At 42.6% G+C, this 17,350-nt stretch overlaps 1 protein-coding gene across 1 annotated transcript in view; it reads right to left on the reverse strand.

Moving 5' to 3' along the window:
• ano2b (anoctamin 2b) overlaps nucleotides 1-17,350 on the reverse strand; it is a 65,389-nt gene that overhangs the window by 28,831 nt on the left and 19,208 nt on the right. Inside the window, exons 8-17 of the mRNA XM_070928625.1 lie at nucleotides 16,021-16,076; nucleotides 15,300-15,347; nucleotides 14,264-14,328; nucleotides 13,003-13,137; nucleotides 12,329-12,489; nucleotides 11,597-11,679; nucleotides 11,126-11,212; nucleotides 9,818-9,901; nucleotides 451-525; nucleotides 1-202 (exon numbers count right to left, since the gene is read on the reverse strand). Of these exons, the coding sequence (XP_070784726.1) occupies nucleotides 1-202; nucleotides 451-525; nucleotides 9,818-9,901; nucleotides 11,126-11,212; nucleotides 11,597-11,679; nucleotides 12,329-12,489; nucleotides 13,003-13,137; nucleotides 14,264-14,328; nucleotides 15,300-15,347; nucleotides 16,021-16,076 (996 nt within the window). The remainder of the gene's footprint in view (nucleotides 203-450; nucleotides 526-9,817; nucleotides 9,902-11,125; nucleotides 11,213-11,596; nucleotides 11,680-12,328; nucleotides 12,490-13,002; nucleotides 13,138-14,263; nucleotides 14,329-15,299; nucleotides 15,348-16,020; nucleotides 16,077-17,350) is intronic.

Below are 17,350 nucleotides of genomic sequence, written 5' to 3' on the forward strand. Positions count from 1 at the left end.
CTAGCTCAGTCAGCCACAGTGCCACAGCGCCGTAGATTTCATCGAGGATCAGAATAACCACTAAGTTGATGATGACTGCAGTGGCCGTCACAGTCACCCGAACATTGGACTTGGTCTCCGGGTCGGGGCTCATCGCCATCAGGGCCGACACTGTGATGCGGTAGACGATGACGCCAAACACTGCTGAAAACGTCAAGCCAAACTGGGAACACAAAGGACATAAAGAAAATAAATTAGTCATCGCTCAACCATATTTGTCTGATACTCACTGTGCGGAGGCTGGAATTAATATTTCAAAGAACACATCGATGTAGGTCACTCATATACTCGTTTATGTACAGTAGTTGCATCATATACATGTCTGTTTTTCTATTTAAAGTGTTTGCATCCATACATCTTGAGAAAATGTATGATTCTAAGTAGAGCATTAACCTGGTTTTATGTACTAACCATAAAGAGGATAGAGGAAACGTTGATGAAGTACCCAGGAAGACGGTCTTTCCAGGTCAACTTCTCTATGGCAGCCTGACAGGAAGGACGGGGGAACAGGGGAGGAAAAGAGAGGAAAAGTTGGCAGTCACTCAATACATACATTAGCCAGTGCTTCATCAACATTTGTAAAGAAATCTGTGATGCAGAACACACAGCCGCCTACTGAGACACCACAAAAAAGAGAGAAGGGAAAAAAAAGCAGTGTCACATTGTGGCATTGATTAAAAAACAAATCTCTAATGTCCTGATGTGAAACGCATTGTCAGAGTTCCCTTTCCTCCTTTCAAATGGTTCGTAAAAGCTGAATGGAGAGTTGAAGCAGCAGCAGCAGCATCTGCATTTCACCGCCTCCACAGGAAGTGTTACTACATCTCAACAGAGAGACAAAAAGAAGCACAATGGCCCGTTTTACAGTCTGCATCCTACATTTAGAGACCAGATTGGAACAAATGTTTTCATTCCATGGCCCCCAACATGAAATGTGTGTTGTTTTAGTATTGAAATGAAAAAAATATCAACACTGTACATAAGAAGAAGTGGATTAGTGCAGCCATTTTTTGTGAAAATGTAGTCATTGATTTTCTTTACTGTAATTTTGCTGTGCCGTGCCTGGACTCTGACAACACCTTATATATCTGGACTTTGTGCTGCACATTTGACAGCTTTGCGTGTCTAAAAACTACAGTTATTTGCGCCCTTGTTGAGAGTTACAGTGCATCCGGAAAGTATTCACAGCGCTTCACTTTTTCCACATTTTGTTATGTTGCAGCCTTATACCAAAATGGATTAAATTCATTTTTTTCCTCAAAATTCTACACACAACACCCCATAATGACAACGTGAAAAAAGTTTATTTGAGATTTTCTTAATTGGAGTCCACCTGTGGTAAATTCAGTTGATTGGACATGATTTGGAAAGGCACACACCTGTCTATATAAGGTCCCACAGTTGACAGTGCATGTCAGAGCACAAACCAAGCATGGGCTCTGGCTGGGCCACTCAAGGACATTCACAGAGTTGTCCTGAAGCCACTCCTTTGATATCTTGGCTGTGTGCTTAGGGTCGTTGTCCTGCTGAAAGATAAACCGTCGCCCCAGTCTGAGGTCAAGAGCGCTCTGGAGCAGGTTTTCATCCAGGATGTCTCTGTACTTTGCTGCATTCATCTTTCCCTCTATCCTGACTAGTCTCCCAGTTCCTGCCGCTGAAAAACATCCCCACAGCATGATGCTGCCACCACCATGCTTCACTGTAGGGATGGTATTGGCCTGGTGATGAGCGGTGCCTGGTTTCCTCCAAACGTGACGCCTGGCATTCACACCAAAGAGTTCAATCTTTGTCTCATCAGACCAGAGAATTTTGTTTCTCATGGTCTGAGAGTCCTTCAGGTGCCTTTTGGCAAACTCCAGGCGGGCTGCTATGTGCCTTTTACTAAGGAGTGGCTTCCGTCTGGCCACTCTACCATACAGGCCTGATTGGTGGATTGCTGCAGAGATGGTTGTCCTTCTGGAAGGTTCTCCTCTCTCCACAGAGGAACTCTGGAGCTCTGACAGAGTGACCATCGGGTTCTTGGTCACCTCCCTGACTAAGGCCCTTCTCCCCCGATTACTCAGTTTAGATGGCCGGCCAGCTCTAGGAAGAGTCCTGGTGGTTCCGAACTTCTTCCACTTACGGATGATGGAGGCCACTGTGCTCATTGGGACCTTCAAAGCAGCAGAAATTTTTCTGTAACCTTCCCCAGATTTGTGCCTCGAGACAATCCTGTCTCGTAGGTCTACAGACAATTCCTTTGACTTCATGCTTGGTTTGTGCTCTGACATGCACTGTCAACTGTGGGACCTTATATAGACAGGTGTGTGCCTTTCCAAATCATGTCCAATCAACTGAATTTACCACAGGTGGACTCCAATTAAGCTGCAGAAACATCTCAAGGATGATCAGTGGAAACAGGATGCACCTGAGCTCAATTTTGAGCTTCATGGCAAAGGCTGTGAATACTTATGTACATGTGATTTCTTAGTTTTTTATTTTTAATAAATTTGCAAAAATTTCAAAAAAACTTTTTTCACATTGTCATTATGGGGTGTTGTGTGTAGAATTTTGAGGAAAAAAATTAATTTAATCCATTTTGGAATAAGGGTGTAACATAACAAAATGTGGAAAAAGTGAAGCGCCGTGAATACTTTCCGGATGCACTGTAGATGAGACGATCAAGACCACTTTCATATTCACACGCTAAAGATGGAGCTACTGTACAGCCAGAAGACAGTTAGCTTTGTCTAGCATAAAGACTAGAAGCAGGGGGAAACAGCTAGCCAGGCTCTGTCCAAAGGTAAAAACTGCGTTGCGGTTTAGTGTAATGACCACAACTGGTCATTTTTACACTTCAGTTTTTGAACGTATTAAACAAACCAGATATAACATGTTAATAATAAGAAATAATAATAATAACTTTATTTGTATAACAAAAAAAAGTTTGTGCTTTCCATACAATAAAACCCAAAAGCAGCAAAAAACATAAAAAAACAGAAATGAGGTGTAACATAAACAAATACAACTACGAACACATCAACAGAGATACAGATTAAGAACAGACCAAAACTATGCATATAAATATATATAGTAGTAGTAGTAAATGTATAGAAAAAATAGTGGGAATGATTCACATACAAACTTGTTTATAAAAGTGTGTTTTTAGAAGGGATTTAAAAGATGAAACAGGCAGGCCGTTCACCAGTACAGGCGCCCTTTATTCTGGGACACCACTGGAGTAGTTTTGCATGATTCACAGATCTAAGAAGTCCTTATTCCTCTTATGGTGGCCCTTCATGCAGCCCCTCAGTTCACCCTCTGTCTGACACAAGCCGTTTGAGCTCCTGTCTCTTCAAGGCCCGCCTCCCTAAAAGCCCACTGTACTCTGATTGGCCAGCTCCCTGCAGCCCATGGGGGGCTTTTGGCTCACAGGGATTACTTTTACATATGTTTTCCTCATTATTTGACAACTTTGGTTACATTTAATAAGAATATCCAACATTGTAACACCGTGTATATGACAGAAAATAAGGAAAAGCATAATAGGTCCTTGATTGTTAAAACTTACTGGTAGCCAGCGCAGGTTTGCTAAAACAGGGTTTAGTGCCAGTTAAAATTCTTGCTGCAGCATTTTGGACAAGCTGGAGGCGTGCAAGTGATTTTTGACTGAGGCAGGTATAGAGAGAGTTGCAATAGTCCAGACGAGATGAAATAAAAGCATGAATTACCTTCTCTAAATCAGCATGATAAAAACAACTTGATTTTTGATACATTTCTGAGTTAAAGAAAGCAGGACTGCATGACTATCTTTACCTGCTCCTCAAAGGTTAGGCTACTGTCAAAATGCACGCAAAAAAAGGTGTCTGGCCGCAGGCACTATATTAGATGATATGTCACTTAAAGCACGCTCCCTAGTGCTTAGCCAGCTAGCTGCTAAGCTATACGGCATGGATCTGGCGTTGGTTGCTTTGTAACGTTAGCTGATGAAGCAACTTGCAAACAGAAAGCCAGGTTGTATCACGGAGCCAATGGTCCAAATAAAATATAGGAACATTACAGATGGTAATGTTATTCTAAATATGTTTGTAAATCAGTCTGGTGTATGTCACTTCACTGCGGGCACGAGCAACAGGTTGCTGACTGCCGTTCACTTCACGGCCACCGGTGTCATTAAAAACAACGACTTTCTGAAAACTCCATACGGGATCTTTAAGATCCACACACGACAGTCAACAAAGACTCAGAAAGCTGGACTCAATTATGAAAGTTCTGGACGGGCTGGTGTTAAAAAGGGGGTAGAAATCAGGAAGGATGAAAAAATAATAACTTTTCAGACTTTCCTAATGCCCTCTAACCTGCTGACTCCACCGTCATAACCACTCAAATTTGTGTGTATGTCATGGTTCCCTGAACTTAAAACCAGTGGGAGACGCTGACCTACTTGTGTTAAAAAGAAAAAGCCATTTCACCGCCCCGCCTGTGGTTAAATATGGTTTGATCTCTGCAAAGACAAATGCTGCATCTCCATTCTCAGGCATGTGACCCCCTTCACCCATATGCTTACATGGGCAGGCAAAGGCAGGCAGGGATTTAACACACACACACACACACACACACACACACACACACACACACACACACACACACACACACACACACACACACACACACACACACACACACACACACACACACACACACACACACACACACACACAGTCTGTAAGTTTGGAAGACCTTCAATATGCTAATTGGCATGACAACAGCACCATCTGGTGAATACACTGACACAGTGCAACCTGCAGGTCATTCTGTTGCCCTTTATCAATCTTACATTATCCTTTTGATCAGTGATCTGTGACCCTTGATTATTCCCTTCACATGTGATCAAATTGATCAAAGTGTTTTGTGCTCAATGTGGTACTGCTATCTTGACCATGACCCTGCTGTAAAAGACATGTTTATACAAAGTAAGGCCCTTAACTGATTTAATAAACTTATAGAGTAATTTTTACAGATTAAAAATATATGTCTTTTTATATTTGGCAAAAAATACAAAATGTTTCCACATGTGACATCGTTTTTGACACATATTAAGAGGAAATCAAAAAGGGTCAGATAAATATCATCAGAGCATTAATGTTCTTTCCTGAGCTTATATGTGTGTCATGTGATGACACCTGAGCTCGCACACACACACACACACACGTTGACCAACCTGAGGCATCAACTAATTGAAGGGCAAAAAGACCTTCAGAGTGGAAGAGAGTGTGTGTGTGTGATGGTTGGTGGGGACAGCCATCAGAGAGAAGGGCAGTAGTAAATGGGTCAGGTGTTATATTTGGCTGGTAACCTCCGTTGAGGAAAGCCCAACAACGCCTTCATCTTGTGACAGAGACTACTCACAATCTGTATTTCTCTGTTACTTGCTCCCTCTGTTCGTCCTCCTCACTCTCTTTTTCTCCTCGTCTACAAACCCTGGTTGTCCTATAGTATACCCAACTTTTGAGGATTATGACTTAACAAATTAGCTGGGAAGCAAAATCATATCAGCATGTCTAATATTGGTGTTCTAGGTGCTATATTCTATGTTGGTCAAAGTTCAAATAATAAACATTGTGTAAAAGTAATCCCTGTGACCCAACGGTGACGTCAGATAGGCACGGATTTCCTTATATGGTCATCTGCTCCAGGCACAGATCTCCCACGATGTAGAGAGACACGTCCATCCACCCCCTCAGTCTGTCTGAGTTATTCAACTCACTCTGCTCAGGATTACTCTTCAAGTTTTTGGAGGTCGTCTCGCAGAAAGTGCTTTTTCGGTTGTGAAGGAAATTTGGTTAGTTTCTTGATGGACAGATGCCTTTACTTGTTGCTAAGTAATCACTAACTACTGCTAACTGTAGCTGCTGAGGTCCCAGTCAGGGCAGAGTCAGCTAAGCTAATAGGGCCTGAGCCACTAACGGTAGCTACTGTTAAACGGTACTTTACAGCTGTCTGTCCATCAGGAAACTCACAGAGAGTTGAGGCAGAGCAGCCGGAGGACATCAGAGGGAAAACCAGAACATACTTTCCCCATAAAATTTCCAATGTTGCACTATTCCGGGACTCAGGCAGTGACAGAGGCACTGATTTAAAAGCCATTACTTTAGCCTCCATTAAATGAAATCCCGTAGGCTATGACTTAGGACTTTTTCAGTGGTGTAATGAGGAAACTGGGCATCATAGAAATAAGTTTTACAACTTCAGCGTGGAGGATTTTACCACTGTGCTTTCCAGTGGTAAAATATTGAAAATCATCCTGCATATAAAATCCTTTTCCAGCTCTTGGGACATGTCTCACATTATTTGCACTGACAGTTCCTAATTTAAGAAACGATTTGAAAGGTCTTGACAGAGAACTGTCAGTCACTGAGGACCAGACATGGCTTCAGTTAATAAATAAACCAGAAGGTCACAAAAAAATGTAAAAAATGTCTGTCCATCATATTATGTTCAGGCACACACATTGCCAAATGAATGCTTAGTACACTGAGTAGTCATGAATAAATAAAGGCATGTCTATTCAATTACTGTACATTAGCTGTGTTTGGTACATTGATTGTAGAATGTCTGGTGATAACAGGTGCAACACACACTTCACACACATAACCACTTCAGTCATACAAAACAATCTCTAGATTTGATCTTACAGCACATTTCACTGTCTCAGGTAAGAAATGAGATGGTTCAAGCGTTGGTGTGTGTGTGTGTGAGAGAGAGAGAGAAAAAGAGAGTTCTGTGTCGCCATAGTGACATTCACTAATCTTACCCCTGGCTTCCTGCCCAGCATGCCTCACTCCCACTCAGCCGCCCTCCCTCTGTTTCTCTCCATCCCTCTACTTCTCCAAGTCTCTCTCATTGTCTTCTTCTCCTCGTCTCTTTTGATGTCCTATGCTCTTTGTTTTGTTTTTTTATTTAGTTCTACAGTAAATTGGTGTGAAAGTTGTTATGAGAAACGACGCTGCCGAAGCAGCAGGTGCAGAAATATACAGTGCATCCGGAAAGTATTCACAGCGCTTCACTTTTTCCACATTTTGTTATGTTGCAGCCTTATACCAAAATGGATTAAATTCATTTTTTTCCTCAAAATTCTACACACAACACCCCATAATGACAACGTGAAAAAAGTTTATTTGAGATTTTCTTAATTGGAGTCCACCTGTGGTAAATTCAGTTGATTGGACATGATTTGGAAAGGCACACACCTGTCTATATAAGGTCCCACAGTTGACAGTGCATGTCAGAGCACAAACCAAGCATGGGCTCTGGCTGGGCCACTCAAGGACATTCACAGAGTTGTCCTGAAGCCACTCCTTTGATATCTTGGCTGTGTGCTTAGGGTCGTTGTCCTGCTGAAAGATAAACCGTCGCCCCAGTCTGAGGTCAAGAGCGCTCTGGAGCAGGTTTTCATCCAGGATGTCTCTGTACTTTGCTGCATTCATCTTTCCCTCTATCCTGACTAGTCTCCCAGTTCCTGCCGCTGAAAAACATCCCCACAGCATGATGCTGCCACCACCATGCTTCACTGTAGGGATGGTATTGGCCTGGTGATGAGCGGTGCCTGGTTTCCTCCAAACGTGACGCCTGGCATTCACACCAAAGAGTTCAATCTTTGTCTCATCAGACCAGAGAATTTTGTTTCTCATGGTCTGAGAGTCCTTCAGGTGCCTTTTGGCAAACTCCAGGCGGGCTGCTATGTGCCTTTTACTAAGGAGTGGCTTCCGTCTGGCCACTCTACCATACAGGCCTGATTGGTGGATTTCTGCAGAGATGGTTGTCCTTCTGGAAGGTTCTCCTCTCTCCACAGAGGAACTCTGGAGCTCTGACAGAGTGACCATCGGGTTCTTGGTCACCTCCCTGACTAAGGCCCTTCTCCCCCGATTACTCAGTTTAGATGGCCGGCCAGCTCTAGGAAGAGTCCTGGTGGTTCTGAACTTCTTCCACTTACGGATGATGGAGGCCACTGTGCTCATTGGGACCTTCAAAGCAGCAGAAATTTTTCTGTAACCTTCCCCAGATTTGTGCCTCGAGACAATCCTGTCTCGGAGGTCTACAGACAATTCCTTTGACTTCATGCTTGGTTTGTGCTCTGACATGCACTGTCAACTGTGGGACCTTATATAGACAGGTGTGTGCCTTTCCAAATCATGTCCAATCAACTGAATTTACCACAGGTGGACTCCAATTAAGCTGCAGAAACATCTCAAGGATGATCAGTGGAAACAGGATGCACCTGAGCTCAATTTTGAGCTTCATGGCAAAGGCTGTGAATACTTATGTACATGTGATTTCTTAGTTTTTTATTTTTAATAAATTTGCAAAAATTTCAAAAAAACTTTTTTCACATTTTCATTATGGGGTGTTGTGTGTAGAATTTTGAGGAAAAAAATTAATTTAATCCATTTTGGAATAAGGGTGTAACATAACAAAATGTGGAAAAAGTGAAGCGCCGTGAATACTTTCCGGATGCACTGTAGTTATACCATTCGAAACAGCGGTTAAATGGACATTTTTCACAGCAGACGTGTAGAAAAGCACAAGTGTAACTAATGGCATTAATTAATGATAACTCAGTTCCATTTAGGTGTTCCAGTAGACCACATCAGTGAGCCAGCAAGCACAATAACCTATTATTAATGTTATTAGTTACACCTGTGTTGGATGAGTCAAAATGCCTGCCGTGTAATTTCCTGAAATCTTTAACAGCAGGTCACAAATATATAGTTCCATTTTTAAAAAAGGCTCAGTAATTTCTTAAAACAGCTGGGCACTGGGACTTTTAGCAAACACCACTCAAACAGGAGTGAGTTGTGTATTTTTTGGGGACTATTTTCAGTCACGGATTAATACACATTTGGTTACTAGTGGGTATTTAAGGCTCAAAATGAACTACAGTGTGTGTGTGTTCATGGTGATGAAGGAACATGTCACCTTATTCTTTAAATTCAATTAAGGCAGTCTCTCTCTCTCTGTCGGTCTTTAGCCATGTGTTTGAAACTAGTGTATGTGTGTGTGGGAGAACTCATACATACACACAAACACACTATCCAGAGAAGGGAACCACAGAGACCGATAATCCCTCATTAGCATCAGCTGTCTGTCCTCAGGTCTGTCCATCTAGTCCATCTTAAACATGTCATTAACTACTAGCAGGGCTTAAAAAAGCTCAGAGACTAAATGGTGGCTTGACTTTACATTGGTGAAAGTTCTGGCATTTCTGGAGTTTCCAGACACACTGCCTCTGTTCTCGTTGATACCGACTGTATTTGTCTAAAATAATAGGGCTTGTCTCCTCTTCTGCCAAAGGTGCATTCTGTTCCCTCACTGCTGGCAAGTACACAGATTATTTTTGCACAAATAAATGTCTAAATGCTCCATCAATACGTAAACAAACAACTTTCCATGGCCTACCAATAGCTTGAGTAGACTGGAACTGAAACTTCCATCATTGAAAACACTGTCATAAATACTATTGATGTGACCATCAGAAATCTGGATTTACACAAAAGATGCTCAGAAAGTTGCACAAACAAATACCTGAGGAGTTGAGACTGTAGAAGCCAGAGGATGGGACAGGAAGAGAAGAACAGATAGACAGCAGCCTGCAGGAGAGAAGAAGAGAGGAGACGGAAAGGGAGTCGAGGAGAGGAGAGGAGAGGAGAGGGAAAAGGAGGAGGAAGAGGAGGAAAAAGAGGAAAAGGAAGGTGAGAGGAGGAGGAGGAGGAAGGCGAGGGGAGAGGAGAGGAGGGGTTACCGGTATCCCTGCAGCCATGGCAGACAGTAGTTTTTGTCTCCATCTGTCCTTCCCTGTCACTGTCCCGTCCTCCTGCTTCTCTGGCTGCAAGACAGAGGGACAGGTTACACACACACACACACACACACACACACACGCAGTGTGGAACCACATTCATGCATAAACGTACAAAAACACATGCACAATCACCATTATGCCATAATCTGTCCGCTGTACAGACCCTCCCCAGTCTTTATCTCGTTTATTATGAATAGTTATATTGTTGTATTACGTACAATAATGAATTTATGTTTATGACCTGTCTTGTAATGCATCTTGTCTGATGTATGTACAGTAAGGGATGATACCCGACGAGATATACATTCCACCACTGTAATAAATAACAGAGGCTAAGAACCCCCCAACTACCCAATCAGAATAGAGAATTAGCAGTAGCTATGGTGATAGTTGCCTCACTTGCCTCACAGAATGGAAATGGTTGAACAGCGTGGTGCATTTCCTTTTTCTTGAAACACAACCAGCAGATGGCATATGATGACAATTTCCCGATGACAAAAAAAATACAGCTGTCTAACCTTCAGGTTTCCTAATTTTATCCCCAGATCAGGTTTTGGGATGGTGTGCCGGTGATCCTGTGATCACTCTGGCTGTGGCAGGAAGCCATCTGTCACCGCAGCAAAGTGGATGTGGGCCAACAGGACTCAATGTGATTGACCCAATTTACAGAGGGAATCTAGATCGTTCCCAGTCATTAGATTATCGCTAATGTCTGCCGCACACTTTGGAACCCAAATGATCAGGATCCCTCTGGTCTCGCATAGCCAGACCTCTTCATTTTAGCGCTGAGCCGGCGCTGGAGAAAGGTCTTGCTGAACCCATTATCATTAGCCCAGGGTGCAGCAACGGTGCCCTTGCAAAACAGTAACACGCAGATGGCGGAAGGGGAGGAGAACTCTGACTGAAATAGTCGGCCAATGGCAGACTTATCCCAACAGCCTACTTCCTGTGAGCCAGACTAGGATCCATCTAGATCACCAAGACGCACCTGATTCAAAATGTGAAGACTGAGGAGGGCGGAAGAGCTTCATGGTCACACTGGTCTTTCCCCACAGAATGCCATGATGGGAATATATTGTGTATTTTACAATAAATAAATGAAATGAATTGGGTTTTACTGTATAATACCTTTCCATTAGTGTTGTTGACAGTCAGGTCCAGCTAAGAGAATCATTTGATTATGCAAACACTCACGAGTTAGGTAAACAGGCTTACTTGTTGGAGATGACAGAGGGTTCTAATCTTCCCTACCTCGTTCTTTTTCTTCTTTTTCTTAGTTTTCTGCTTCCTCTGTCTCTTCTGAAGGAGGATGGTCTCATATTTTGGCCTGGGATGCTCCTGAGGGACAAAACAGACAAAACAGGGGAAATAGTAATGCTCGTGTGTGTATCTGTGTTTTCTGTAGGCGTGTATGTGTATGATGGTGCTGTGTGCGTGCATGTTGCATATGTGCAGTCTCTCTTGGAATTACATTCATATTAGACGATTCTGCAGCAGATTTGTTTCATACTAATGTTCAGTGTCACTGCAGGAGGCGGTTTGTCCTTTATGTGGGGAAAAGGGAGCAGCATGTCTGGCTTTCACCTCAAAGCCATGACAACAATCATTCCCTAGCCTTCTGCAAGTGTTTTAGTTGCCATGCACTGGTATGGTACTGTCGGAATAATAATGAGTGTGTGTGTGTGTGTGTGTGTGTGTGTGTGTGCATGTACATGTATATACCTCGTCCTCCTCGATGCCTGTCAGATCCCAACTGAAGCTCAAACTGATCTGACGGCGCTTCCAGTGCTCCAGGAACAGCACCGCTACACAAAACACACAAAAAAGTAGTTCAGCACATGAACAGGTCAAAACATCTTAACTCAAGGTCCACTTGAGTAGCTTTTTTCTGGAGCTTCTGACTGAGTTTTTACAGTTGAAAGCTCCGTAATAAGAGCTAGTAAGTGGGCATATCCTGTTGAAAGCTCTGGAAAAAGCTAGCAAGTAGACCTTGAGTTAAAACATTTTTATCACACTACTGTTTCCGGGGTCAAAATGTTTGTTCAAACTGATTTTCAGGAGGATTTTGTCTGAACAAATTCAAAAGCTCCCATTTCCTGCCATATGAGCCAGTTTACAGTAAGCTTGTATCTCTAGTATCCTCTTGTAGCATGGGACAGTTCATATGCTTCAGGTGTTAATGGGACAAAATGCAAACAAGATGCTGCTTATGCATCAGAGTCTTAGACAGCAGAGTGTGCTGCAAATCAAACTTTCACATTCATCAGACTTCTTATTATCAAAGCATTTTCCGCATTTTCACCTTTAAGGTGTGTTGTTTTAGCCTGTTGCCCTCACCACGATTTGCTCTTGAGGTGAAGGAGGTCATGAGATATGAATGAGCAACTTCACATTCAGCCCACTGGCTCACACACACACAAACACACATATGCACGCACACACATGTAACCTCACCCCACAGAGACATGAAGATGGCGAAGAAGACGGTGGCGGGGTTGTCGAAGAGGTGTGAAGCCCTGGCGGTGCCGCAGGCGGTGCTGAGGTGCCAGAAGTCACAGGCTCCGTCACAGAGAGGACACATGGTAAAATTGAGACTCTCATCACACATCTCCTGACTGAGGGGGGACAAAATCAAGACTCATGTCACACAACACCTAGATCTTAACAACATCAACGGCATTTTACAATTGAAGCATTACATTTAAGCCACTAAAAAAGTATAAAATGAACTGAAGTTCTGCATTGTTGGATTCGGTCCCAGTAAAAAGACCCAGGGATCCTTGTGTCTGTTACATTAGAAATGAATGGAACTTTTAACACGTAACCACAATACGAGATTCTCTGCTTTGACCCTATTCATAGTCAGTGTAGGCTGAATTATCAACCTTTTGCTTCATGGCACACACACACACACACACACAGCCAGCCGTACCTTCTGTGTTCCTCCCACACAACACTGACTAAAGCCAGATACAGCAGGTATCTGGGCAATCCCTGTCTAGTGTGTGTGTGTAAGGGCATGTGTGCATACATTTAAACTGTGGTAGGAAGAAATCCTAATTTTCTACATCCTTATAATGTTAGTATAAAATATTAGCTTTCTTCCATACATGAATGTGCAGTGGTACCTGGGTATATTCGTATCCACTGTCGCCACCCCGTAGCCAAACACAATGATTCCCACAATGGAGGCAGGTATCAGCAGCTGAGTGTAAACACCGAGCCAGGCAAAGTACAGACCGATCTTCTCTCCAAAGTACTTCCTGTGGGGTCAGAGGTCGGGGATTATGAGGGGAAAGTGTGTCAATGGAGTTCATTGTCAGAGAAGACTGAGGAATTAAGCGGCACGCAACACAGGTGTGAGAATCCTAATGCTGTGTTCAAAATAAAACACTAAAATAGAACAAGGGGGGTGTTAGTGTTTTATTTAGGGCTTCCATTTGTTACGCTGAGCTTTAAATAAGCACTTTCTTTCAGGTTTGTGTACATACTCCGCCTCCTATACGAGGACTGACAGTCCTAAGCCCCAAACATGGACATAACTTGTTGAAAACATGGTTCCAAATCTTAAGAATTTGTCCGTAACATTAAATATCCATTACAAAATGTGCAACAATCAAAGTAAAAATTTAGCAAACAACCCCACAACTCGCGGCACATTTTGATTTAAATACATCCTGATTGGTGCACAGAAGTACGTGACATCGTATTTTTCCAACATAATTATTTGATTGGTGGCACTTGCTGGGGGCAGTACACAATCTAAGTAAGCAATACACTAACAAAGATCAGAGATCGTTAACTCTTAAAGGACAGGCTCAACATTTTTTAATCTTTCTTAATAATTTAACCTTGATTCATGTTTGCTCTAGGTTTAGTATTCTCAGAGTGGTCCTCCTCATTTTTGATTAAAAGGACAGGTTCAGATGTTTTCAAGTCTATTTTAATAAAACACTCACATATCCATTGTACATTGAAAGTTATTGGTGTTGTGTGTATGTGTGTGATATATATATATATATATATATAATTATTATTATTATATTTTTTCAACCTTAATGTAGCTTTTACAATTTTTATTTTATTTTATTTTATTTGTACCTGCTGTTGCTGTGTTTTTAGTTTTGATTTATTTATTAGGTTTTTTTGTTGTGAATATCCATTTGTACAACGACTGCCTTTTTGGATGTGAGTGGAAGAGATGATAAAAATCATAATTGAGTTTTTTTTTTTTTAAAAGACAGTCTGTTAGTGAACTACACTAACCATAATGCATTGCAACTTCTGTATCTGTATTCGGATGTAAGACGTGCAACAGTTGTCTTGAGTTGCAAATTAGATTGAAGAAGAGAACAGCATTCCCACATTCTGGTGCTGTGGTCACATTACCTGACCAGGTCAATGGGCTGGTACTTGTAAAAGGCAGAGTATCGGGCCCACTCTTCATGCAGAACCTGACGACAGACAGGAGAGAGACAGAAACAGAGTCAGCGTGAGTGTGTGTTGCCACGTTGTATGTTCACCAGCCGCAGCAAGTTGAAAACCAACAAACAATCCTCAAGAGGCAGAGCTGATGTGATTGGTGGAGTTAAACCTCAGTGGATGAAGAACATCGGGTAAGAGTTTCCCAAAGCCAAGAGGAAAAGGGTGAAGATGAAGCCCGGCGCTCTGGATGCTGAAAGAATATCATCTTGCCACAATAAATGATCTGGTTTAATATGTATGCCGTGCTCATCATGGCTGACTGGGGAAGAAGAAGCTGCTATTGACAATGACGAGTTCATTGTTTGCTTTTTTTCCCCACTTTCTTTTTCTCAACAACGCTGTCCTTTGAAATTCAAGTCAGTCAGTGAATGTTGTCTGACTGCCTCTGAGTAATGTTTACCGAACTTAAAGTCCCATCTGGGACAGGGGTAGACAGATGGGAAGGAGGAACAATCTCAGGAAAGAAGAAAGGACAGGAGATGAAGACTACAGAGATGAAACCGTGGCTCAGAAAAGTGGAAGCCCTCTAGCTTTTCAGCTGTTGGAAGTCTAAAAGGTGTTGAGCAGCAGACTTTTAGATGGCAGACATTTTTGTCTTATAGAATACTAAGTGGCCCCGGCACTGTATCGCATTAGCAAGGTCACTTTCTGGAGCACTAGAGCAGAAGTAGACTACAGTAGCTAACGTTTTGTAGTTTTTCCATTCGGTAGACCAATGGAGAGGAGGAAGAATAGGAGCCGAGAGAGCCGAGAGAGCACTTACTTGTGTATTGTATATTTGTATGTGTGTATTGTCACATGTAATGTTTCTGTTTCTGTTACCTGCTTAGGGACTATGGATATAAATTAGCATTCTTGCTAACTCCTGCGTGTGTACATCTTGTATTATTATACTGATGTTCATCAACATGCTAATAAATAAATAAAGCAGCCGGTCTACCTGTCTGTCGCTCCTCTCCTCGAGGTGTCCGATGACCTTATAGTCGCCCTGAGGAGAGAGAGGAGAGGGTGAACGCAGGCACACAAACACACGGAAGTCTGTACTGGACAGCACACTGTGCTCACTCACTCACTCACTCACAGAAACTGCAAAAGTACAATCAATATCATCAAACACAAACTGTCCAAACACACTTAAAACACAAATCGTTCAACATTCACACCTCTCTAGCAGGCAGCACAGTGTGTCACAAGAAATGTTCTGAAAACCAGAAGTACCAAACTGGTTTTACATGATTTGCCATATTAACTATAACTCATGTGTACTTTCCTGACCTCTTTTTTTTTTTTAAAACACTCTGTAGCTTTTAGGATTGATTTCCTCCCTGCCCAGTGCAGTTCATTTCAGTGGATTTCCTTTTTATTTTAAAGATATCTTATCCGAACATGCTACTGCAGTTCACAACTCTTCCTTGTCCCTTCAGCTTCAACATTTGAGTATATTAATGTCAGCTGCTGAAAATTTGACCTTGGCCACACAGCTACAAGAATAAATACCAGAATACCTGCTCGCACCTGTATTACAAAAATATGATATAAAGAGTTTGACAAAGAAATGAGATGGAACAAAGCTCTGGCTGTGATTCCAGTTTCAAGCAAGTTTCCATTCTCTGCTAATTGGAATAAATTGAAACCAATGGAATTTCAAACCTCACACTTACATCGTGAAGAGGGAAGGCAGAGTCATACACGCCTTTAGCTATCAATGTGCTGATGCCTGGAAAAGAGAGAGAGAGCAGAGGCATAAGACAACCCCAAGGGAGTATTTGAATGTCACTCTGAGGTGCTTTTCTCCTCCTGCCCTGTCATCCAAATTCATCACTGAATCCTTCATGGACCTTTTATGTAAACCATGTATCCACTGGAGCGAAGTCATGATATTTTAACCTTTATTTGTCTTGAAACTTCAGCCCAAACTGTTTTGGAGGACAAAAAATCACATCCTACTGAAGACTGGAGTTTTAAACAAGAAATCCGAGCAGCTGGTGAAGTATAGTTGAGTCACTGGCGTTAAGGAGTGTGTTTTTCACCAAATGGCTCCGAGATGTGGCGTGAAACAAAGTGGTAGCCATTGTAAAAGAGCACCGTCTGTCTATCTTAATGTAATGTAGTGCTGCACACAGCTCTGTCAGTTTGATATTTGACTGATTCTAGAAGATGAAGTTCACCTTCAGTGTCGCGTTCAAGGACACGTCAGCAGCGTGGTTTGGAACTCGGGACCTCACCAATGTCATTATCATTACGCTCTAAACTTCCCCAGTTGTATTCCAATTCCATCTGAAAGCTGAACAAAGCTATTTGTTCCTGTATTCACAATGGCCATGGAGGATAAACGTCAGCCACCATGTATTAAAAAGTGGCCTTTGCACACTGGCTGTATCTGCAGTATGCGGTTTAATTCGGTCCGTCAGTGTCAGGCAGACCGGGATTGGGTTATGTAGGTACCACTTTTAGTCTATGGAAAATTTCATGCGGGAAGTGATGGCCTGACCTGTGAGTGTCTGACACATCAGAGGACCTGGCACACACATCCGGCTCTTTCGTCAAAGTAATTAATCAATTAATTATCAGAGCCTAAAAGGGGACGAGGAACTATGCAGTGATTAGCTGTGCTATTAATGACACTCACGACCAACGCACACATACAAAGGCATGAATGCTCACTCAACCAGCTAGAAACAACCACAACTCCCAGAGGCCCCTGCTTCAATCTCAGCCTGACCCGGGAAGGATGACCCACTTGTAGAGGAGATGGAGGAGGGCAACAGTTACAGAATCAGACACAGGGGCTGTGTGTGCGTGTGTGTGTGTGTGTGTGTGTGTGACAACATTTATGCACCAATAATGAAGAGGAAAGAGGAAATAGAGGTTAAAGAGATGCAACTCTATTTTCTCTCCCCCTCTTCCCCTGCAGCTCCATCAGTACCCGCTGGCTGAGACCTTCTGCTGTGATGGGGGAGCCAACCAGGCATATGGTGGACACTGGAAGTG

Source organism: Enoplosus armatus, chromosome 22 (genome assembly GCF_043641665.1).
Source record: "Enoplosus armatus isolate fEnoArm2 chromosome 22, fEnoArm2.hap1, whole genome shotgun sequence".
Classification (NCBI taxonomy): Eukaryota; Metazoa; Chordata; class Actinopteri; order Centrarchiformes; family Enoplosidae; genus Enoplosus; species Enoplosus armatus.